This window comes from Mycteria americana, chromosome 17 (genome assembly GCF_035582795.1).
Source record: "Mycteria americana isolate JAX WOST 10 ecotype Jacksonville Zoo and Gardens chromosome 17, USCA_MyAme_1.0, whole genome shotgun sequence".
Taxonomy (NCBI): Eukaryota; Metazoa; Chordata; class Aves; order Ciconiiformes; family Ciconiidae; genus Mycteria; species Mycteria americana.
Genome location: NC_134381.1, coordinates 1,322,954 through 1,345,828, shown reverse-complemented (window position 1 = coordinate 1,345,828; position 22,875 = coordinate 1,322,954). Strand labels below are relative to the sequence as shown.

At 50.3% G+C, this 22,875-nt stretch overlaps 1 protein-coding gene across 1 annotated transcript; it reads left to right on the top strand.

The window, feature by feature from the left end:
* Positions 1–4,522: 4,522 nt before the first annotated feature.
* UAP1L1 (UDP-N-acetylglucosamine pyrophosphorylase 1 like 1) lies at positions 4,523–22,875 on the top strand. The gene is made up of 9 exons (XM_075519443.1): positions 4,523–4,838; positions 12,691–12,895; positions 13,768–13,943; positions 15,045–15,217; positions 16,059–16,252; positions 17,079–17,219; positions 18,831–19,016; positions 19,800–19,866; positions 20,560–22,875. Exons 1-9 carry the CDS (start codon positions 4,562–4,564, stop codon positions 20,644–20,646), a joined length of 1,506 nt encoding a protein of 501 aa, XP_075375558.1. The 5' UTR covers positions 4,523–4,561; the 3' UTR covers positions 20,647–22,875.

The following is a 22,875-nucleotide window of genomic DNA, read 5'->3' as shown; positions in this document are numbered from 1 at the left end:
GGGTAGAAGTGCTTGGCCCTCAAGCCCTCCCATCCATGTGGCCCTTGCTGTGCTCCCCTCGCCATCAGCTTCCCCGTCTGGGTTGGACTCCATCCCCGGGTGTCTTCAGCAGCTTGGTCCTACTCCTGGCTTCTCAGCCCATTCTTGCCACTCCTCTTCTCTATTGACTTTCTCAGCCCTGTCAGACCCAGGCTGCCAGGTAAATCACAGGAGCCTCTGGAGACCCTCACTGGTCTTTTCTCTATCAAGGACCTGCTCTGGCTTGTCTCCTCTGTGCCATGGCCGGGCTGTTCACAGCCTGCTTTTCTTTAAACCATTTCTTTTCATAAATTTCCTGGACCTGTCCTACCTGTTTTGAGATCTCTGCTTGGCTTAGCTGTGTTTGACTGAACAGGTTCACGCCTGTGTAGGATACAGGGAGAAGGAACCGGTGCATCATCCCTCCCCTTTCTGCTCCAGAAACAAGTGAATGTGACGCTGCTCAGCTCTGGTAACGTCAGCACATGGGCTGTTTTGCTCAGCAAAGGCTAAATCTGCAGGAAAATGAGGTTTTCTCTAGGTTCCTCCCACATCTCTCGGCTTGCTGGAACAACCAGGAATAATAGGGGGAATTAAAAATGACCTTAATATCTCTTGTCCAATTTCCCTGACTGGCAGGTCTATCCCATCAGGAAAGCAACCCGGAGATACCAGAAAAAATTCCTGGTGGTTCAGCCGAAATACTCTTGCTCCTCCATGTGGAGCTTTCTGCTCTGGCAACAGGGAGCTGGACACAACTGCCCAGTGGCAGCTCTGGTCTTACGATGCTTTCCATACCAAAGTGCCCTCAAGGGGCTGCCATGAGACAGGCCAATGTTTTTATCCTCGGCGTGGTTGGGTGAACAAGGTTAGGGAGATTTTGAAAATTCTTGGAAAAGGCTTTTTGGGGTTTTGTTTTGTTTTGTTTTTCTCTTGCTGAACAGTTTATCTTGGGGCCAGCCCAGGCTCTTCTGATTGACAAAACCATCTTTACTTTTTTTAATTTAAACAACATAGTTATTCAGTTCTCCTTCCTCCAAGCTACTGGGAAGCACCAGTTGCCATTCAAACCCAGCCCAACCAGGGAGGCTCGCTGCTGGCCTGGAGGCACTGGCAGTGACACTCACTGGCGGTGACACTCACTGGCGGTGACACTCACGGCCCTGGTGTGGTGGCATCCAATGCACCAGTGCCCCTCTCTGGGGAGGACACGGGGTGTCTGATGTCCCCTGGAAGGCTGGTGGCAGGCCAACGTGTCCCATCAACCAGCTTTGCCACCCCTGGGAGGAGAGGTCGCAGCAGCCACATCAAACCCCAGAAGAGAACCGGGTGAACAGGGTGCTGGTGGTGGAGACTGGGGCACCTTCCTACATGACACTGACCATCTATGGGTGATGCTGGGTGACTGTGGCAGTAGATTAAGCCCCATGCTGACTTCAGCAGCCCGTAGGTGTTCACATGTGAATCTTGACTCTGCAGAGGACGCATGGTGACTGCAGCCACGAGGTTGTCTCCTGATGACCATGTTCAAGCAGATGCTATGAGCCTCTGCTGCTGCGTTCTCCTGCGGGACAGGAAGGTCTGGTGGGGAACCAGCCGCATCACTGGGCACTCAGTGCGTGCATGCTGCTGCCTGGCACACAGACCACCCAGCATGGCACAGCTCGCCTCTATGTATTGCACTGCCGGCCAAAACAGTGCTGCATCAAAAGTGGGTTGCTCCCTGGCCAGTGCAGGTTACCAGACCTGGTAAAACCAGACCTTGGTTAAAACCAGACCAGAAGCCATGCTAACAACAGTCCAGATGCCAAGTTCTGGTGCTCCCCGTCACTGTCCAATTCATTAAGCGCAATTGGTTTTAACCCCTTCTTTCAGCCCCAAAGCTGAGGGGGTGCAGGGAATCACTTCTAGTGGGGTACCAAAGTGTCAACCCAGAAATGCATCTGTCCCCAGGAAACCTCTGGACAGAGGCTAAAAATGGCAAGGGGAGTGTGGTCGGGGAGGCGCAGCAGATTTTCCCTTGGGGGAGGGCTATCTTGTTTGATCTTCCCAGCTCTGAGATGCCATCGTGGTTTCCATCTTGCTGCTTACGGGGCCTCTTGAGGACATGCTCTGTTTGCTTTGGAGGGGGCCGGGTGCTTCCCACAAAGTTACTTTTCTTTCCTCCAGACTGTTTTTTCCCTCAGAGGGCTGGCGAGCAGGAAGTCTGGTGGCTGCCTGGCGGCTTGCAGGCTGTCACGAGGGCTGGGAGAAGGGCGGCGGGTGGGAAGCTAAAATAAGCTGTCCAGGGGGGTGGTAGTTTTGTTTGCTCACTCTGCGACATGCCTGGGTCTGCAGAGCAAGAATTTGTGTTGGTAGGAAATGGCAGTCACCCGTGTCCAGTCTCACCATCCTGACCCTCCGGCTGATGGGGTCTCAGCACAATGAGTTTAAGTGTAGAGAATTGTCTGGGGCTTAAATGAAAGTGTGATAGATGCTGCAAGGCCTCCGATTAGAATCTGCCTAGCAATTGCTCTGTCCTATTATAAATTCCACTCTGCCGCTGCCCATGAAGCCAGCTATCACAGGAGTGGCTAAGGGCAGTGTGTAGTAACAGTCATGCCACAGACATAAACCACCCAGCCTTTCATCTTATCCAGGGAACGACTGTAAAACCGCATTTCTTTGGGGAACATATTGGTGAATACTTATATATTGAAGCCTGATGCAGGGCCCTAAAAATAAGAAGCTCTACCTCTCTCCTGGTAGCATATCTTACCCTGATGGAGCAGTGTTTGCTGTCTGTCTGCTTTCGGGGTGCTGGAGCTTTTTTAATGATGAATTTCCTGTTCCACCTGCATGTTTGTGTTTCCTTTGGCCCAAGCGTACCTCCTTCCTGCTCTCTCAGGTTGCCCTGCCCGGTATATCTGATCCAAACTGCCATTGTTTTTATTGCTTTACAAAAGAAAATGTCTACCCACGCTGGTGCGATGGGTTATGGAATCAGCCCAGGGGACTCTGTGCAGCAGGACAAACCTGTTCTGGTGGATGGTTGGATCTGGGGGGTGGGAGCATGTTCACCAGCATGATTCTCTGTGGTTCTTCTAGGAGAGCCGAGATCCCACGGCTGTGTGCTGGGGTTCCTTCAAGGCGAGACAGCAAGGGCTGTACAAGTTCTGCAGGAAAAGGCAGGGCTGGATTTATAAGTTGGATCTGACAGAGCCTTTTCTGATGAATAAGGGTCGATGGTTATGCAGGCACCACCTGTGTGGAAGGACCTGCACCCATTCACACACCAGGCAGGCAGGGAATGCAACCACAGCAGGAAGAGATTTTGTGTAAACAGGAGCAGAGCGAGGAGTTTTTGAAACCCCAAGCCACTGTCCAAGCAGGAGATGTGTTGACTCACATAAAACAGGAAACAGAGTGTGAAACAGAAACTTTGACAACTATCAGGGATTCTTCCTGACCTGATTGTCACATCTGGATGGGGTCCAGCTCCCCTGACTCTGGTTACACGCAGGGAGGTGGCTGTGTCTGAGCAGCTGTCTGTCTGTCTGTTCATCTCCTTCTGCCCAGCCGGGCTCCGACCGCAGGCAGGATGCCTCAGAGGCAGGCCGATGGCTGGGACAGGAAGTTAGTGCCAGGCTGCTCAGCGGCAAGAGTGGACTGAATATACCAGGGGCTCAAGGGCTGGAGCGTAGGACATTGCACTGTCCCTGCTCTTGGCAGCCTGGGACCCCAGCACGGGCCGCAGAGGAGGCTGCCTCGCTGCGTGCCTTCTGACACCTCGTGACTGGCCCAGCCTTGGTCTTTGGGTTTTCGTAGCTGGTCACTTCACTGCTGCGGTGCTGTGTCTCTGATGGGGAGCTGGACTTGCGAGCCAGGGGGCCTGACCCTGCAGCAGGCGTCACGGCTGGGGTGGGGAGGGATCCACCTAGCCGCTCGCTGTGCTGGAGCGACCCCAAGAGCTTTTTGATACATTCGCAAATGCGGGTGCAAGAAGAGGTGTGAGACTTTCCCAGGTACAAAGGTCCCAGCACCCTGAGGTCCCCGTCAGATACATCCCAGCAGCCAAACAACATCTCGCATCAGCTGGCACAGCCTACTGCAGAAAGGCGCCCCGGCTGTGAATCCGGCCACGGGGGAAACGCCGCGCTGGCCGACGGCAGCCTGCCTCGCAGGGCAGGGCAACGGGCAAGCGCCGAGCAGGGTGACGGGCAAGCAGCAGGCAAGCAGCAGGCGGGGACCCCGCGGTGGCGGACGACGGCAGGGTCCGGCGGGCCCGAGGAAGGAGCCGAACGCGGGAAGCACACGCTGCCCGGGCGGGAGCGCCGGGCCCAGCAGGGTCCGCGCTGCGGCCCGGAGCCCGCCGCGGCCGCGAGCCGGCTCCGCATCAGCGAGGGACGGGGCAGCCGCTCCGGGGGGCGGGCCCGACACACGTGACCCCGCCCTCCCGGGTCCATGCCCCGCCCCGCTCGGGCCCCGCCCCGCCCCCCGGGGCCGGCCCCGCCCCGCCCCGCCCCGTCCCGCCGGCGAGCAGAGGCCGGCGGGACGCGGCGCCATGGGGCCGCCTGAGGAGGTGCGGGCGCGGCTGGCGCGGTGCGGGCAGAGCCACCTGCTGCGCTTCTGGGCCGAGCTGGGCCCGGCGCAGCGCGGGGCGCTGCTGGCGGCGCTGCCGCCGGGCCTGGGCGAGCACTGCCGGCTGGCGGCGGCGGCCGGGGCCCGCCAGCGGGGGCCGCCGGAGCGCCTGGACGGCCGGATGGAGCCGCTCCCCGCCCGGCTGCTGGGCAGCGCCCGCCGCAGCGGCCCCGCCGCGCTGGAGCGCTGGGAGGCGGAAGGTGAGAGCGAGGCGCGGGGCCGCCTGTCCCGTTCCGGGGCGGGCGTCTGGGGCTCTGGCCCTCGGTGCGCCCCTGCGGCCCTCGCCCTTCCGCCCGGGGGCTCCGGAGGGCTGCCGGGGCGAGGGCGGGGGCCACGGGGGCGTCTGTCCCAGCGGCGCCGGGCGGTCCCGCCGGGTTCCCCGGCGCGGCTCTCCCGCGACTCGGTGCCAAAAATACCGAGGCTTGTCCTGAAACCCGGCCGGGGCTGCCTTCAAACCGACCGAGCGCGGCCCGGCGCCAGCGGGAATGGGCCAGGCTGGCGGGATCCGGGTGCGAGGCGTGGGGTGCTCGGGAGGCACGTCCGTCCCTGCGGCATCCCGCAGAGCCGCGGCCGATGCTGTTCCCGGCGGGATCCCTGGGGCAGAGAGCCGTGTCCCGCGGTAGCGCCTTTGGGGTGGCACCCAGCAGCCTGTGGGGTGGCACCGTGTTTTGTCGGGGGGTTTGGTGTCAGGCAGGGGGGAGGCGAGCAGGAGCCAAGGGTGACAGTGGGGCAGGCGGGGGAGGGGAGAGATTTGGGGTTACGGTTCTACCGCCGGGCCCTGAACACAGGCAGCCCGATGCCCAGTGCACGACAGGTGTTGTGGAGGCACTTTGGGGCTGAGACATTGAATTTTCACTCTTAGCTGTTAAATACGGTGGCTGAGGCTGGAGAGCGTGTGGTCGGTAGGACACGGGATAACGTTGTGCCTCGCGGGTGGAGGTGAAGTCCCTGGGGAGGGTGGGAGCAGGGGATTTGCATTGCTGCTGAAATAGGGACCTGCATTGGGGCACACGGGTGGTCTCCCAGACCGCTCACGGATGCAAAGGCAGGTCTCCTACTAGTGTGGGGGCTGGTGCGAAGCCCCATGCAGGCTGTGCCACGTGCAGTGCAGGAGGGAGATGGGATCTAGGAGCAGAACGGATGGGTAGTGTGGAAGAAGCCCAGGAAAGCTCGGCATCTATGTTTTTTGGAGCCTGGTAGATGCTGGTGGCTTTCCCTGGTCACCCTGTGGCTGTGTGAAAGATGGGGGTGATGGGGGAGGTTGTGGCTGGATGTGGGGTGCTGTGCTCCCCCCCCCCTGCAGCACGTATGTCTTACACGGACATCCTGTGCTTTTTTCTAAGTGCACGCTCTATTTCATTTATTTACAAAGGTTCAGATGTGTCTCCCCTCCTTCTTTATAAAATATAACAGCACTGTTAAAAAACAATCATAATAAAAAAAGGAAGCCAGAAAAAAAACCAGCTGTGGTTGGAGAGACACTTGCCTAAATTGTGGCAAGCGTCTGCACAGCCTTGACCCAAACCTGCCAGCAAAGAGGCAGGGATGTGTGGGTAGGGGAGTAAAAATTTCCGAACAAAAGCAAAAATAGAAGCGGTAGGGTCACAGGGCAGAGGAACTTTTCTGCCGTGTCAGACTCCACTGGCAGGGCTGAGCAGTGATGGAGGGAGTGGGAGGAAACTGGTGACCCAGGGGCCAGGTGTGCTGGGTCCAACCAGGGTTACCACCAGCCATCCTCGCGTTTCCAGCCGAGCAGAGGAGGGTGTCAGCGCCTGGCCGGCACCACAGCAGCCACCCAGACATAACCAGTGGGGTTTGTTAGGGGACCCGCTTGGATCGTGGGCGCTGCCTCTTGCTTGAGGGTGTTGTGGTGAGGAGGAAGGGAACCCATGAATCCTAGAGGCAGATGGGTCTAGGTCAGGGCTGTGCAGTTAAATCAACAATTTTACCAAACTGGGTCCTTTGTCTTCCGCCCTGCCAGACCAGTGAGGAGTCAGCATATCTGCCTTGTGCCACCGTCTGCAGCAGGAAAGGGAAGGCAAACCGCGCGGGGCTGGCCTCACTTGCTGCGAGCGATGCTTGCAGGAGTCCAGAAGGTGTGGTGTGTTTGGGACCACTGGCACCGTGCGTAAGTCACCTGGCCCTGAAGTCCAGATGGCCCCGAGCCACATCAGTCCTGCAGGCAGCGTTTCTTAATTTCTACCAGGAGAGGGGGATGCGGTTCTTCTGTTTGCATTTGGTTGTTTTTCTGATCTGGTTTAATGCTGGAGATGGGAATCAGCCCTTGGTTTTATTTCCTGGAGGAGGGCAATCAGGAGCGAGACTTTGTGCTGCTGAACCCGGGCAGTGCTGGCATGCCATGTTGTCCCTGCGGACGTGCCCCCATCCCTGGGAGTGTCCTTGTGCCCCTGCACAGCATTTCCCAGTGGAGCCAGTGTCATCGGCACAGGCTTTGCGGGGATTTTGGGTCCCTAAGGGGATGCAGGCTCCGAAAGACTCTTGTTTCCAGTGTGCTACTCATGGTGTTGAGCTGGATGAGAGCGGAGCGAGGAGTCCCGACCCGTTGCTCAGCATCCCCGAGGCTGCACAGCCGATACAGCCCTTGGCTGCAGGGTTGGGGTCACCCCTGAGCTGAGCTCATCTGTGCTCTGTCCGTGGGTGTCTGATTTCCAGCAGCTCCCACCAGTGTGTCATCTGCAAACAAAGACTGAACAGCTGAAATGTCTCCTCCTTTCCCCTTCTCCCATTTTTGTGATAAAAAAATGATGGTTAAAAGAACTAAGCAACTCAACACTTAGCCTTGGGAACACCCAAGATATTTTTTAATAGTTAAAAAAAAAAGTATGTCACTGTTATTGTCTCTGAGATGATAAAACTTAGCCTGGTCAGATTTGTTTTCAGATCTTAAACACAAACATTAAGCAATCACATTTTCTAGGCAGCCGTAGGGATGATGGTATAAGTCAAGCACAGACGCTTTTACATTCTGTAAATGTTTTATTAATGAGGTCTAAGTCTTAGGCATGGGCTGCAGTGTAGTTCCCATTTCATCAGAGGGTTTGATGAGCCATTCTGGTTATCTGACTGCTCTGCAGAATTAAGGATTTTCATCTTTTTGCTTTATTTTTCTCTTGCTGACTGCTGTCGTAATTGGGCTCATGCGCCTGTTCAGCAGGAGAATTCAGTCTGTTCTTGCAAGATCAATCTGTTCTTCCTGCAAAATCTATTTTTGCTTTTTACTTTCTATGCAGAATAAGACTTACTGTAGTATTGGTGGGTATCTAACAGTCAACACATCTTCCTTTTTTTGTTTGGTTGAGCTGTTCGTATTTCATATGCTGCAGAAAATAAAGTGGATGTTTTTTTAAGAGGGATAAATATTTCCATTTACTGCAGGAGTGTGCAGCAAGATGAGTCAGTTGTTATGAACTTTAGTCATGAATATTAGTAGTTTTACAGTTGGGAAGTCAGAGCAGACCTACTTACTCAAGTTTTTGGGGATATTCGTTTTCATGGCAACCTGAGATCAGAAACTTGGAAAAACTCTCTGGTAGTTGGAGAATTGCACCGTAAATACTGGGAATGCCATAAATGAGCGGAAGGAGAGTCCCCTTGCTAGGGTGTTCACGTGTGCCGTGGCAGCCCTCTCCTAGGAATATGGCCCCATCACTCTGCTGGATTTTGGGAAGAAAAAAAGAGAATGACACTGTTGATGTTTTCAGTGGTATTGCTTTGTAGTCAGGTTCATCCCGCTTAGGTCTAGGTTTTGGTCCCCACAGTGAGAAGCCCCTCCAGGAGGTGGGTGTGAGATGCCAAATCACCCTTGGGCAGATCCCATCTTCTCATCGCTGCGTGGAAAACTTCTGAGAACTTCTGTCTCCTCTGGGACGTCCCCATTTCAGTGGGGTGACACCAGCCCTGGAACCCTTGAGTCGTGGCTGAGGATCACAGGCCGTTTGCGCTGGATGCTGCATGACAAACGGGACCTTGCAGGCTTTTCCGATACAGCGTTTGCTCCAGAGCTTCATGTGAGCAATGCCCCTTGGTCACGGTCTATTGCTGTGCATAAACCTCTAATTAGAGATCAGTGGGATGTGGTCTGCCACATGGGGACCAGAGTGTGCGTCTTGGTGTGAGCCCGACGGTGCCATGGCAGGGATGGAGCGGGGCGAGAGCCTGACTTGGTTCACTGGTGGATGAGTCTCAGTTGCACCCCAAAGCAGCACCCCCTGTGCTGCAGCAACTGAGACCAGCAAATGCTGAATTCAGACCTCAGACAGTTTTGTTTTAAATCAATGTGAAATACTTCAGCTCAAGTAGTTTCAACTGTAGATTATTTAGGTTTTTTAAAATGTTTTTATTGCCTGTTTGAAACAGAACAGTTTGGAAGTGTCCCACAGGGGAACTTTTTTAGATCTTTTTTTTTTTCTCCATAAATTCTTCCCTCCCTTAATTTTTCTTTTTCCACTGGAATGTTTTGGGTCAGGTTTGGTGGATGGAGCCTGCCAGCCTGGCACAATGCTGCACTGGTGCTGCCCCCCTCACATGTGCGAGGCCAAGCGGAGAAGCACCGCCTGCTCCAGCCCTGCAGTAAGGCAAGGCTTGGGTAAGGATGAGCACTAATGAGTACTTGGCTTTGGAGCATGGGGGGGTGCTGTGTCGATGGAGGCAGTTGATGGAGGTAGGCGATGAATGTGCTGCAGCTGCACCGTGACTCAGTGCCTTGCTCTGCCTGGTTGGTGTTATCCACGCAGCATCCCTACCTGGAGCGGTCCCGAGTGGGATGTGGTTGGGTACTTTGATTTTACTAACCACATGCCTTAGCTTTCAACTTCAGTCCAAGGCTGTTCAGACCTTTAGAGAGCTTCAGGTTTGCTTTCTTGGGGAACTGCTGGTCATCTTGATGCCGGAGGAAGGTTGTGTGTTTCCTTTCACACTGCTGCCCTTGTGACCCTCCTGACTGGTGCTGTGGGGCACTGGTGTGTGACACAACTGGTGCAGCTGTAAATGAGCTGGGTATTTGCTTGCATCCTGAGGAGCAAGTAGCTGGAGCCAACTGGATGTGATGTATATGCGTCTTAGCTCCTCTGCCCGGTGCTCACTGGGCTTGCTGGCCCTGCACAGCTGCGCATGGTGGACTTGTGCTGCTGTCTGGTGGTACTTTTTCAGTGGCTGTGGCAGTGACATTCAGAGTCCTTCCCATCGCCAGGTCACCGGGCCCATATCCATCTGCTGTGGGTTTTAAATACAGTTGGGAATCACTGGAGAGTGACTCATCCAGTGTCATCCTTAGCTGTGGGAATGACAGCAAGCACACTCTCACCGGTGTTCATGGCCAAGGGCTTTTCTTTGCTCAGACACTGCTATTTATCTTGCTTTCTGAGAGGCTTATCATTACTGTGGAGAGGCCAAGATTAAGCTTGCTCAGGGATAGATTGCCCAAGCAAGAGGCGTTTCCTTGTGGAATGGTGAATCAGCTCCCTGCGCTGGTTGGGCTCTGCAGGACCATGACAAGTTGTTGCTCCTTTTCCTGGGATAAAGCAGGGGAAGGGAATGGGCAGGATCTGTGCAACCACGTCCTCACCCGTGGTAACGCTCACTGCTTCAGCTACAGCTGTGACTGTCCTCTACCTGCCCTCTACCCCCCCAGGACAGGGGGTGGCTGCCACAGCAGAGTGACCCAAACCGAAGAGTTTGGCTTTGGTTCCTAACCACAATCACTTTTCCTTCCTCTCCTCATTGGTATTTTGTTATCACTGGCCTGTAATTCCTCCTTGCTCCATCCCGTGGCTGTTGCTCCAAGGCATGGGCGCAAGCAGAGGCGATGGTGGGGCTGGTCCTGGTGGGGATGTGGGCTCAAGGGCCAGCTGGGAGCTGAGCACCCCTGGCTAGCCTGGTGCTGGGCTGGCTGTCGGTTTGCTGAATCTGTGTGTCTGTGTGAGGAGGAGAGAGAAGGGAAGGGAGAGTGGGCTAGTAGGAAAGAAGGGTTTACCCAGGTTTGTGTTCCCCAGGGCTGTGTGGCTGCAGTGAGCCAGGCTTGTGGGCGAGACCTGCACTTTGCACACGTGCTTCCCTCCTGTGTGATTTTCCTGCCTCTGCGCCAGGTTGCGGTGGCGGGGACAGCCACCACCCGAGCCAGGGCACTAGGAGGCCTACAGCCATGCTCCTACAGCCCTTCGCTTGGGTCCTTCCCTTCTCCGGTGATGGTGGTGTGCGCTGGCAAACAGCCTGCCGGCACACGGCAGCAAACCATGTGCCGAGGACCGGAGCAAGTACTAGTGCCGTATCTAATACCTTAGACCCCCTGCTCTGTGCTTTAAGTCTTTTGTGATGGGAAGTTCAGTAAAGATGCAAAGGAGCTGTTAATTGCTTGTGGTTTGTTGCACAAAATTATGCTTATTTTATTTGCATTGCCATACTCACCCAGTGCTATTGTCTGTGCCTTTTAAATTTTAAATTTAAACCCACTCAAGCTTCCCCCTCTATCTGAGGACCTCCTGAAACTTTGAAATCCCAAGACTTCCACCTTCAGCATAGGTTTCCCTCTAGAGACCTCTCCTAATCCCACTTGGAGTGGGAGACTGCAGATCTCCAGAGGTGGCTTCCAATTAACACTTCTGAGGTCCTCTGAGCTCAAAGGCTTGCTCTGCAGCAAAGTGATGGCAGGGCTCTGTAACCGGCTTCCTTTGGTGTTCCTGAGCAGGCATTACCAGCCTTTTCAGAAAGGGTATGTTTAGGCAGAAACATGGTGTTACTGCTGTGGTGGGACTGAAACTTCTAAGCATGGGGAAGTAAATATTATTATCGCAATGTCATGGATGACTTATGTCTGCTTTTATTGCTGAAAGCTAGATTTTTGAACAGAATTAAAACCAGGCCAGGTTGTTACAGCAGCAATTGGTATTTTCCCTCTGTTGCTCACTTAAACAGCCAATTATTTAAAGATGAGCATAAAAACAATCCTGGTTTTCTTCTAATTCAGTATCTTTGGTCCCTGTGTCTTTCAGTCCAAGACAGGAATTTTTTAGTCCCAGATGTGGTTAAAAGTTGGGTGTTTGTCTTCTTGGAGGTTGGGGTGAAGCACGGGCTGTCTTGGACGGCCAGGAGCAGTGGCAGGCTCGGCGATGTGCGGTAGACTTCTTGCATTAGGTTGCAAAAGGGTCTGATAGCTACTGTACAGCAGCAGAGCTGTGGCTTTTGACCTGGGCAGTCCCAGGGCTCACTGCATTCCTGGAGGAACACAAAGTGTTCCCTAAGGAAAATTCTTTCTCACGGTTGTCAGTTGTTACTGTAATGCTGGCTTGAGAGAAGGCAGGGAACAAAGACTGTGAATGAGCTGGGTGCTTATTATGTGGTCTGGTTCTTCCCCAAGTTCTGGACTTTCCTGGTTTGTCAGGAGAAATGATACTGTTTTTAATCAGAGTGTGGGAGCTGTGGCTTCTGCAGGCTTGGCTGTATTATTAGTCCTGAGTGCAGCCGAACAGAAGCTGGAGTGCAGAGTGATGATTAAGGCAGATTCTAGAAATGCCCATGCTTTACTGAAGATGACGAGACTTCACTTCTTTGGAATGTAGAAATGTTGGTGATAAGGGACCTCTGGAGGTCTCTAGTCCAACCCCTATTTGGAACAGGACTGTACCCAGCCCTAGGTCAGGTCAGCTATGGCTTTATCAAAGTAAGCCTTGCAAACCTCAAGGGAAGGACATCCCTCGCCTCTCTGGATATCTTTTCCAGTGCTGCACCACCTTCCTAGTAAAGAGTTTTTATCCTAATGTCCATTGTGGACCTCCTAAGCTGCAACTCATGGCTGTTGCCTGTTGTTATGCCATCCGCTGCTTTAGGTGAGGAAACTGCTGCGTCAAAGAGGTTAAATGAATTTTTTAGTATTGTGTGCAGCAGCATCATATTTCTCCCTGAACTGCCAGCAGTGGGCATTGAGGTTGCAGCTTCTGGTTGCTGCCTGAGCTCTGCAGAAAGGCTCAGGAGAAGAGCATGCAGTGTTGATTGCTTTTGTGATTCTTATATTCCCTTGGGCTTCTTTCTCCTGTTCAGGCTTGCATCAGATCTCACAGAACAAGGTGGCAGTGCTGCTCCTGGCTGGAGGACAAGGAACTCGCCTGGGAGTGAGCTATCCCAAGGGCATGTACGACGTGGGGTTGCCCAGTGGCAAGACCTTGTATCAGATCCAAGCAGAAAGAATCCGCAAAGTGGAGCAGCTTGCTGGCCAGAGACACCACTGCAAGTGTGCCATCCCCTGGTAGGTGACCGGGAGCCACAGACGTACTGTGCAGGGGTCTTTGTGTTGCAGTCTTGCCTACGTTGCCTTCTAGAAGCACTTTGCTGAGTGCCGTACGGAGACACGTCAGGGGAGAGCCTTTTGTCGGCAGGATTTGCAGTGCCAGCAGCTGGAGGAGGGTGCGCAGGGATGGGAAGTGGCAGGTCCGTCTCTGCAGACCTGAGGGACCAAACACTGCCCTTGAATCACTGACCACTATCCTAACTGCTGTACCGTGCTGTCTTTTCAAGTACAGTCCCGGACAATACTATAAACAGCACTTTTCAGTGCCTGTTTCAGATCCTTCACAAGAGATTTCATCTGTGCTGTGCTTTCTCAGGTTCCTGCATGGAGGGAGAGATCGCCTAGAGCTCATCTTCCAAGACTCTCCACTTCCCCTTGCCCACAATTTCTGCCACAGCAAAAAACCTCTTCCCCTCACAGCAGTAAATGCTTGTCATGCTCCATTTTCAGGCCATCTCCTGCTGTCATTTTTTATGGCTGACTGCCATCTCTCCTGGCTGCTCCTAGCTTTCAAAAGCCTCCAGGCTTCAAAAGAGACTAGCTCTGTGCAAGGTGCAAAATATGAATTCCCTATGGGATGTGGTGGGTGAGAGAGAGGAAGGCACTGCAGCATGCTTCTGGGAATGTTTTCTGCTAAGTGTTCTTCATGAGACTATGAAGAGATACCTTTATGAAATCACTGCCTGGCCTGAGCCACGGTTTGGGAAGAGCGCATACTGTAGTGTCTCTCATTTAACACTCTTGGGTTTCCTCCCTTTTGTGTTCCATTTGTAGTTTTGCCTTTTGCTTGGGCTTTTCTTGCTCATTGCTCAGGACCCATTCCTACCTAGGTACATCATGACAAGTGAGTTCACGCTGGGGCCGACAGAGGAGTTCTTTGTAGAACACGACTACTTCAACCTGGATAGATCCAACGTGGTCATGTTTGAACAGAGGATGCTGCCCGCTGTCACCTTTGATGGGAAGGCCATCTTGGAGGAGAAGGGGAAAATTGCTATGGCTCCAGGTACCCCCCTGTTCACCCTTACACGGTACAGTAATGTAATATGTGTTGATAATTGCTACTAGCCATGAGACAGCCTTGGCACGCGGACGAGCCTTTGGAGATCAATGTTAATGCTTCTGATTAGCATGGGAGGGTTCAGTTAAATGTTTCAGGATGGTAATCAAGAGTGTAGCAATCTCTGTTTAGTTCTTGCTGGAGATTTACCCACAACCCTTGGCTTTTATTAAAGCCTGGGAGTATTGGCAGGATTAGGAGTGCGGCAGCTGCAGGTTAGGAACAACGTGCATCGGCAGGGCTGTGCGTGAGGTCCCTGGGGTGCTGCCTCCCAGGGGTGAAGCTGTCGGAAGCCAGGCTCCTGTTCAAGGCTGACAGCTGGAAATGGGTAAAAAAGCAGCAAGAAGATTAACTCTTTCTAAAATGATTGCAATGGCTCACCTAGTAAAGTTCTCTTCTTCTCTTAGCCTGGACATGGTAAGAGACTCAGTGAAGGCAGTCTGGTCGGGGCCATGTTGCAGTGATGTGGTTCTGCGGCTGCAGAGTGGTTTCCCTGAGCTGACAGGGGTGTCAAAGGAGGAACTGTGAAAGGGTGATCTGTGATGAACAAACATGCAGGTGTCTTGTGCAGCTGCAGTTCAAGCCTTTAAAAGGCATTGGGAACTTGCGGGGGGAAGATAAACAGAATAAGACTTATTTTAGTCTTTTTCTCCAGGCTCAGTTTTAAATATGTTTTTGCTCTGCACTGAAAGAGAAGAAATGTAACAGGCCTTTCCCACCCTCTGCATAATGTTTTGCCCTTTAGTGTTTTCCCTCTGAGGATCTTACAAGGCTTCATGAAGTCTTGTAATGCTTCTCTGTGAGGCTGGTCTTCACAGTCCCACTCTGCATGTGAGGGAGCTGGGATGTGGAGGGGAACAGGCTTGCCTGAACTGTGTGGCAGAGCTGGAAATAAAATCTGGTAGCACTGACTCTTGGCTAGAAAGCATTCCCTGCTCTGCTGTTAAAGAAAGCTTGTTCAGGACTTTCAGCTTTTGCTCTGTTAGCAGCAAAAAACCCGCAAAGTCATTAATTAACCAGGGCTTTCTCTTTTATCTTGCACTATAGATGGCAATGGTGGCTTATACCGTGCTTTGGTGGATAATAAGATCTTGGATGACATGAAGCAGCGTGGAATCCAGTATGTCCATGTATACTGTGTGGACAATATCCTAGTGAAAATGGCAGATCCAGTCTTCATAGGCTTCTGTGTTTCCAAAGGGGCAGATTGTGGTGCAAAGGTGAGGCCGTGCTAATGCTGGGCCATTTTCCCACGGGGCGTTCAGGTCTGATTACACTTGGAAGCTGCTGGCTAGGGTGACCTTAGATGAACCAGGTGTTCAGATCTCTGTCCAGCAGTGACTTGCTCCAAGCAGATTAGAGGAGCTGCTTGCTGCCTGCGTTGCGTTCAGAATCCCTACCTGTGGGTGTCCTCCTCCCCTTTTCCCAGAGCACTGTGGAAAATAAACTTCAATTAGAGCAGGGACTGTAACTGCACAGGAAACTACAAACTGGAATTGCATCCTCTTTATGCCCTACCCTTTCTGCAAAGGCACTTGGGCTATCTAGAAGCCGTATTGGACTGGGTTGTGTTTTATAAATGCACCTTTAAGTCTAATGGAGGCATTCCTTATGCCCCCCTGTGGAAGATGGGGAAAGCCAAACCAGCCTGGTTTTGTCACCCTAAAGCAGCAGGTGCCTGAGGAGAGATTTATATTACTTTAATCATTAACACTGTTCATGCAAACAGGGAGCTGAAGGCTAATAGCTGCGAACATTTTTCATTTAATGCCGGGTCCCAGTCCTTGGTAAGAAAAGTGCCCCACAGTACGCTGATTTCTTTTAACTGGTTTGTCTTCTGAGCAACTGTGCAATTAAGTGGTTGAATACTGGGTTTTATGCCCAGTTGTTGGGCAAAATGTGCCTCCAGGCTACTCCATCCACCCAGCACTGCCCTGCCCGTGCTCCTGAGGTGCTGGAGGATCAGCATGCAACAGCCTGTAGGATTGTATGTACGTGGGAGTTGGAATAGTGCTGGGATTTTCTTCCTCCTTGTCATAGCCCTCTGTCCTGTGGCTGCAGGTGGTGGAGAAGGCCTACCCCACAGAGCCTGTTGGGGTGGTGTGCTGTGTGGATGGGGTCTACCAGGTGGTGGAGTACAGCGAGATCAGCCTGGAGACTGCGCAGCAGCAAAGCCCCAATGGGGGACTGGTGTACAGCACTGGCAATATCTGCAACCATTTCTTCACAGTTGAGTTCCTGGAGACGGTGGCCCAGTAAGTTCCAGCAGACATGCTAGGCAGCTGTGCAGCCCAGAAATGCCTCCAAGAGTGGCTGTTCCCATTTCCCACTCTATAACTTGTTATGGGTACCTCCTGCTCTGCTCTTCACCTCCTCTCTCCTCCAAGCAGTTCAAAACAGATGTGTCCACTTTCTGACAGCCCCAGCGTGCTCTTCAGGCCTTACCCAATGAAGAGGTTGCATGCTTTGCTGTAGCTAAATCGACCGAGATATACCAGTGCATGACCTTCCTGGGCCTGCAAGGGTGAGCAGCCATGTGGGCTGCAGTTTGGTCAGTGATGTCATCGGTGATGCAACCCCACGCTGAGGATTTTCAATGGGAATGTCACCCATGGGACAACAGAGGTTGGGGGAGAGAGAGAAGCTGGGGGAGGACTCTGCACCTTCATGTGGGAGATGGGGATGTGATGCTGGGCATTCAGTGAGCAGCCGTATGACCTTCCTGAAGAACTCGATCCACCCTCGTGTGAGGGATCTGCTCTGCTCCATTGTTATCCTGGTCAAATAACAATTTGGATTACCTTTTTTTATCTCAGCCTGCAATTTCAGCTTGATGCTAGGTCCTCCCTCTCCTCTTGTTTTACTCCATCGTGTCCCACTGGTACAGGGAGTGCTGCTGGCCAGGCTGCTCTGCTCAGTGAAGTGTTTCCTGGATGTGACTTGGATCAATTTGGAGAGAACAACACCCAGAACAGTTGAGAGATGACCCAGAGCAGTAATAAGCCATCTGCTTCCCAGGAGTGTACTGCTTTTTTCTAAGTGGGCATGAAATAAATTAACTTGCTTCTTTTCCTTTTGCAGGAAATATGAGCCGCAGCTGAGGCATCACATAGCCATAAAGAAGGTGCCCTACATTGACGAGGAGGGAAATCTGGTAAAACCGCTAAAACCGAACGGGATAAAGCTGGAGAAGTTTGTGTTTGATGTGTTCCAGTTCTCTAAGTTAGTGGCAGACGTGATTTTTTTTTTTTTTTTTTTCCTCCCCTTCTCAATGTTTGAATGACTGTAGGTTGTAACAGGCCTTGCCAGGGAGCGCATGGTTTGTGGGTGGCTTGTTAGAAAGGCTGTTGGATCTACACCAAGCTCCAACACAACAGTAACGCCGCAGGCTCTGAGAGTTGCGGTCACAGGGCGCTCGGCAGCAGCCAGGCTTGCTCTGACCGTGCTCCCAGAACTGTTCATTCTGCTGAGGATGTGTTGGCTGGCCCAGCCTCTGCCAGCCCTGTGAAAGAAAGAAAAAAAAGGAAATCAAGTGCAAAGCCAACATTTAATACAAGCTCATGTTGGAGTATTCGGACTTGCAAAAATCAGGTCTTTCAGGATTGTGGCTTCCATGGCAACTGCAGCTCTGGTTATGTTTTTGGTGTGTGTCACGCCAGGGCTCAGCTCACACCCTTTGTGCTCAGAAAACAGGTTGCCTAAGCACCGTGGGGCCAAGTTACTGTTGCTGTGGGAACTGTCAGTGTTGACTTGCCAAGCTCTAAAACATAGCTGAGAGCACTGTGCCATAGTGTTAGCACAGTCGGGGTACTTTGTGTTTAGGGAATGTGGGATTTTAATAATTTAGGAATTTAGCATAAGTGTTCTTATAAAACCTATTTTCCAAGGTCTCGAGTTCAGCAGCAAAGATTCTCTTTTAGGCTTAAATAAATGGCAAAAAGAGACCTCAGGCAAACTGAATTATCTTTGTTTGGGGATAGTATTTTTCTTTTTAGAAGATTTACTTTAGGATAGAGAGCTCAAGGTTTGAACCGGTCTCTGTTTCCTGACATGCATTTAGTAAAGAAGTATCATACCAAAGGCAAAACCAGTTTGATGGAAACAGTGCTGAGTTCTGAGCTTTGAAAGGACTCATTTGCAAACAGTGATTCCTTGTGCTTTTTTAATAATACTGCAAAACCAGCTTGGCAGCTGCTCTTCATACGTGAAATGCAGAAACGCACAGATGCTGCTGTGGGATTTTTTTAATTTGCATTCCCATTTCTGGTAAACAGCTGTGCTTAACATTCAACTGTGAATCCTCCCATATTGCTTATTCATCCCTGGGAACTGCTGTCCTCAGCTGATCCTTGCCTACAGACTCCCAAGTGGAGTGGCCATTTCTTGGAGCAGGGATTGCAGTGCTCTGAAGTGATCTGCACAGCTCAGTGCTGGGTCCAAGCTTCAGGCATTGCTGCTCCCTCCATCCTGCCATGCTCTTAGCTGAGACTTTTTGTCCACGAGCCTCCTAGTGCCTGGAGAGGTTTCTGTGGGATCTCTGCAGAACTGTTGCTTTTCCTCTCACCTGTGCACAGCTCAGGAGGGTCGTGAGGCTGCTGTTATGTTCCCAAAGAGACTGGGCTTCTTCTTGTGCTTTTTCATCATACAGCTCTGGTACTTCTTTGCTCTTCAGGTGGGAGGTGGGCTTTCCTTAGCTTGACTGCCCCAGGCTGCATACATTGCTGCTCCCTAAAATATATATGAGCCTTTCCCCATGAAAGTTGTTGTTGCATCAACAAGGCTGATAGCTAGCTTTGTTTTTCATTATCATTGTTTTCTCCCCTTTGCCGGCAGGAATTTTGTGGCATTTGAAGTTTTGAGAGAAGAGGAGTTCTCGCCACTAAAAAATGCAGACACAGCTGACAAAGACACTCCTACCACTGCTCGGCAAGCCCTCCTGGCCCAGCATTACCGCTGGGCTCTCAAGGCTGGGGCGAGATTTCTGGATGAAAATGGTTGCAGGATACCGGAGAAACTCAGGTATGAACCTCTGTGACCTTCTCCGCAGCTTCTCTGCCTGTGGCTGCCTGATCCATGTCAGCTAGCTAATGGCATGTACTGTGCTCTACAAAACTGGGTGTTAGTTTGATCACAGGGTGACTTGGCATGATTTTTGTTCAGCTGGTCTTTTCTGAACATGCAGAGTAATGTCTGTTACAGCTCCTGCTCCATTAGTGATTGTGAGTACTCTGGACAGTAATGCGCAGTGCTCTGGGCTTTATCTCTGGCAGAGATTCCTGCCCTTGGGGTTGTGAGTTGACTCCTCCTATAGCAACTTCTTAGGCAGGGGCAACCTTTCTCCATCATTCTGGTTTTAGTCAGCCCAAGGAATTGTAATTTGTAGTCCTCACCAGCTTTGCTGAATGTGGTGCCAGTGCTTAAAGCCCAGCAAGATTCTCAGGCGGGCTTAAGGATCAGCTGTTATAGCAATTACCAACTCAGATACTTCCTGCATCATGGTGAATGGGAAGCTGCTTTTACTCCATGGGGCTATGACTTCATCAACTCAGTTTAATAAACCCACAAGCTGTTCATTTCATTTGAAAAGCACCTCTATAAAAGGGATGTTCTTGTTTTGATGAGAAATATTTGGGACCTGCTAATTCCCTTTTATTTTTACACTTTGCGTTCGAATAACGTCTGGTGCGTGTGAATATAACAAATGTCTTATCCTTCTGGATATCCTGTTCTTGATGATCTTTTGAAGATGATGCACTGTTTTTTAAGCATAGCAAGAAGTTAACCCTGTATTCTCTTCTCTAGTCTCTCAGGAACTGAAGATCCTCCGGCTGTGTGTGAGATTTCTCCGTTAGTGTCTTACTTTGGAGAGGTGAGAATAACTATCTATGGAGGTATTTTTAAGAGTGTGCAGGTATGCATCCGACTTCCTTCCAAACACAAGGGATTTCTTTAGCCTGGGCTCACTGAGAAATGGTAAGATCAAGGGAACTAGGACTTGGGCTCTGTGTTATTTTGTGGTTCCACTATGGTTTACTCTTCAGCAGTTTGTTCACTCTCAGTTTTAGCCATCTTAAAATGAGATTTGCAGTGAGGCTGCACAGTTTCATTAAGACTCACAAGTACTTCGAGATCTTCTGAATGAAAAGTGCAGAATATTCAAATTACAAAATCCATGGGCTCATTGCATTTGGTTGTATGCCAATTTGTTCCTGTCTCCCACAGTGCAACAAGGCAATTTAAGTTGACTTTTCTTTGCTAGGATTATTCTGATGTGAGTTAAGGACACACCTTCCCATGCCTACCCCTCCCCAGGAAGGTTGTTTCTGAGATCCATTGTTTTTACGGTTCATCGGTGTCTCTCCTTCATGAACCCCAGGCTTGGGGCTGAAATTCTTTCCACCTCTGTCACTGGGGAAACTGTTGCTGTTGTCTGTCCTTCCCATGACCTTTTAATTTTGGGTAGTCAGTCATTCTTTGATGACATTACATAGACCTAAAAATAGTGCAGGTTACCAATCTGATGCATTTACGACCTAACGGTACTGTTTTCACACGTTCTCAGGGTCTGGAGGCGTACATGAAGAACAAAGACTTCCCTTCTCCCTTTGTACTCGATGAAAACAAAGGGGAAATGCTAGGAAATCCTTGAAGAGGAGGGAGGCCTTCCTCCCTCAAATCAGATATCTGTCCACTATAAGGACTAACATTACTCAAATATCAGTATGAAGTGCATTATTAAAAAAATTGCTTTGCAGTGTCAGATCGATGCCAAATCCTTGCAGCAGTTATGTTTACACACACGTACGTGCTCACCAGTTCTGTTTGGTAACTTTGAAGGCTATGCCTTTTACCTCAGTCTGTTTTGTAGACTTGGATGTGAATGAAGATTAATACTTCCGGGTGCCAAACAGATTTTATATTTCCTATTTGCTGTGCATATGAATATGTAAAAGAGCTAGTCAGGGCCTAATAAATCAACTTTGCATTCAAGAAGATTAAATCTCTTCAGTGCCTTGTTAGGTATCTTGTTTGTGCTGGTGGGGTTGGGGGTTTTTTTTGTTTTTAAATTGTGTGCACAGCTGAAGAATCAATTTGATCTATCTTTTCCCTAATCCTGTGCTGGTTAGAAGATCCAATTCAGCAATTGCATCCTCTAACCAGATCATACAGAGGAGTCTGCTGTAGGTAGGGATGCCGCTGTGCGTAAGCATTGCTTGAGGTTTGGGCTCCAAAGCAGAACAAACTAGTTTGCACGTCTAGGCTCGCTGGTGCCATTCCAAGAAAACATAAGTAAATATGCAGTTTAGACTGATTGTTCTTTACAGCTGTAGTAACCTGGTTTTTTTTAATTAAAAAAAAAGAAAAAGATGGTGAGAATTTTTTTCACAACCCTCTGCTCTTCCTGTCTATAACAAACATTTATTTTACTTTTCATTTTTCTGTTTAATGTATACCATATCCCTCAAAGGGGACTCTTTTAAAGTACCTGAAGGTAATAAGAGGAACAAATCCTGATGGTAGAATTTAATGCTTAACCAAACCCAAAAAAATACTTAATCCCAGCATAACCGGTGTACACAGGTAAAACACCAGCCTCTACTTCTACAGTTTCTGTCTGGGTAGTTTTCCAGCACTCTTTCACTTACAAAATAATTCTTTAGATGCCTTCCTTTAAAATATATTACTAACCATAATGTAAACGTAAGTGTCAGCTAATTAAGGATGCTAATTGTCAGAACATATGTAGCATGTGAACTCAGCCCTGGCCGAGGGATCCCAGGGTGGCCGTGATCCACAAATGATTATTCCTGTTCAGCCTTTGGATGCTGCCCCAGCAAGCTCATGCCGGGCAGGCACCTGCCTGCTGCAGAACCTGCACTGAACACACCCAAGTTGTTTCACCCTTCGCGAGGATGCTTCAGGTGCACTGCTGGGTGGCCTTTGCTTGAGGAGCACTCTATACTTTTCCCCTAAATCAGGTGTTAAGGAAGGTGGCAAGGAAGGTGCCTCATCTGGAATGTTATTTCATGCATCTGCTTCTACTGAGGAATTGCTGATGCTATTTTATTAAGCATAAATCTTTTAACTAACTTATGTGGCTTTCTGTAATTCCTGATGTGAAGCTGTATTCAGAATGTTGGGGAAGTATAAAAATGGCTTTGAGAGTAAATACAGTTTGTAAGTAGGCTCATGTTTTCCAAAGAAAGCATCTGAATGTCAGTGGCAGAGTTTTCAGCTATGTATCTGCATATGCACGTAATAAGCCTTTTGCACATGCAAACCAGGTTCTGATTACCTCATGTTGCATGTGCAGCCAGTAATTCCCATTTTTAGTATAAATTAAGCATTTGTCCTTGACACTCAATTCTGTAATTTTTTTTTTTCACACAGTGTTTCTATGGGTCATTCCATTCCTGTCTGTCAAGTTTTATATCTGAGAACAAATTGTGTTGTATCTTTGTGAGTATTGCTTGTCGATTCAGGCACACGCTCGTTTTAAATTGCACTGTGCTATAAAGAAAGGATATTTCTTTTGCTTTTTCTAAAGTGCTTTCTCTTTTGAAACTTCAGTTCCCGTGTGCTTTAATCATGTGTACACTGAGCTGCTGACATGGGTTTTAGAGGTTGTTTTCAAGGAGAAGCTGAATTAGAATGCTAAATGCCTTGTCTGTTAGTTTTTTTCCTATGACTCCTCACATTTTAAACTGGAACATAGAAAGAATTTTGAGAGAACTTTAAAAAAAAAAAATCTGTCCTGTATGTAACAAAGTAATTCTAGTATGCATTATGAAATGAAAAAAGTAGATGAAACAAAGGGAGGTCCTGTAGTACTCCAGAAACTTTTGGATGCCTAAGCATTTTTACAATAAAGATGTTA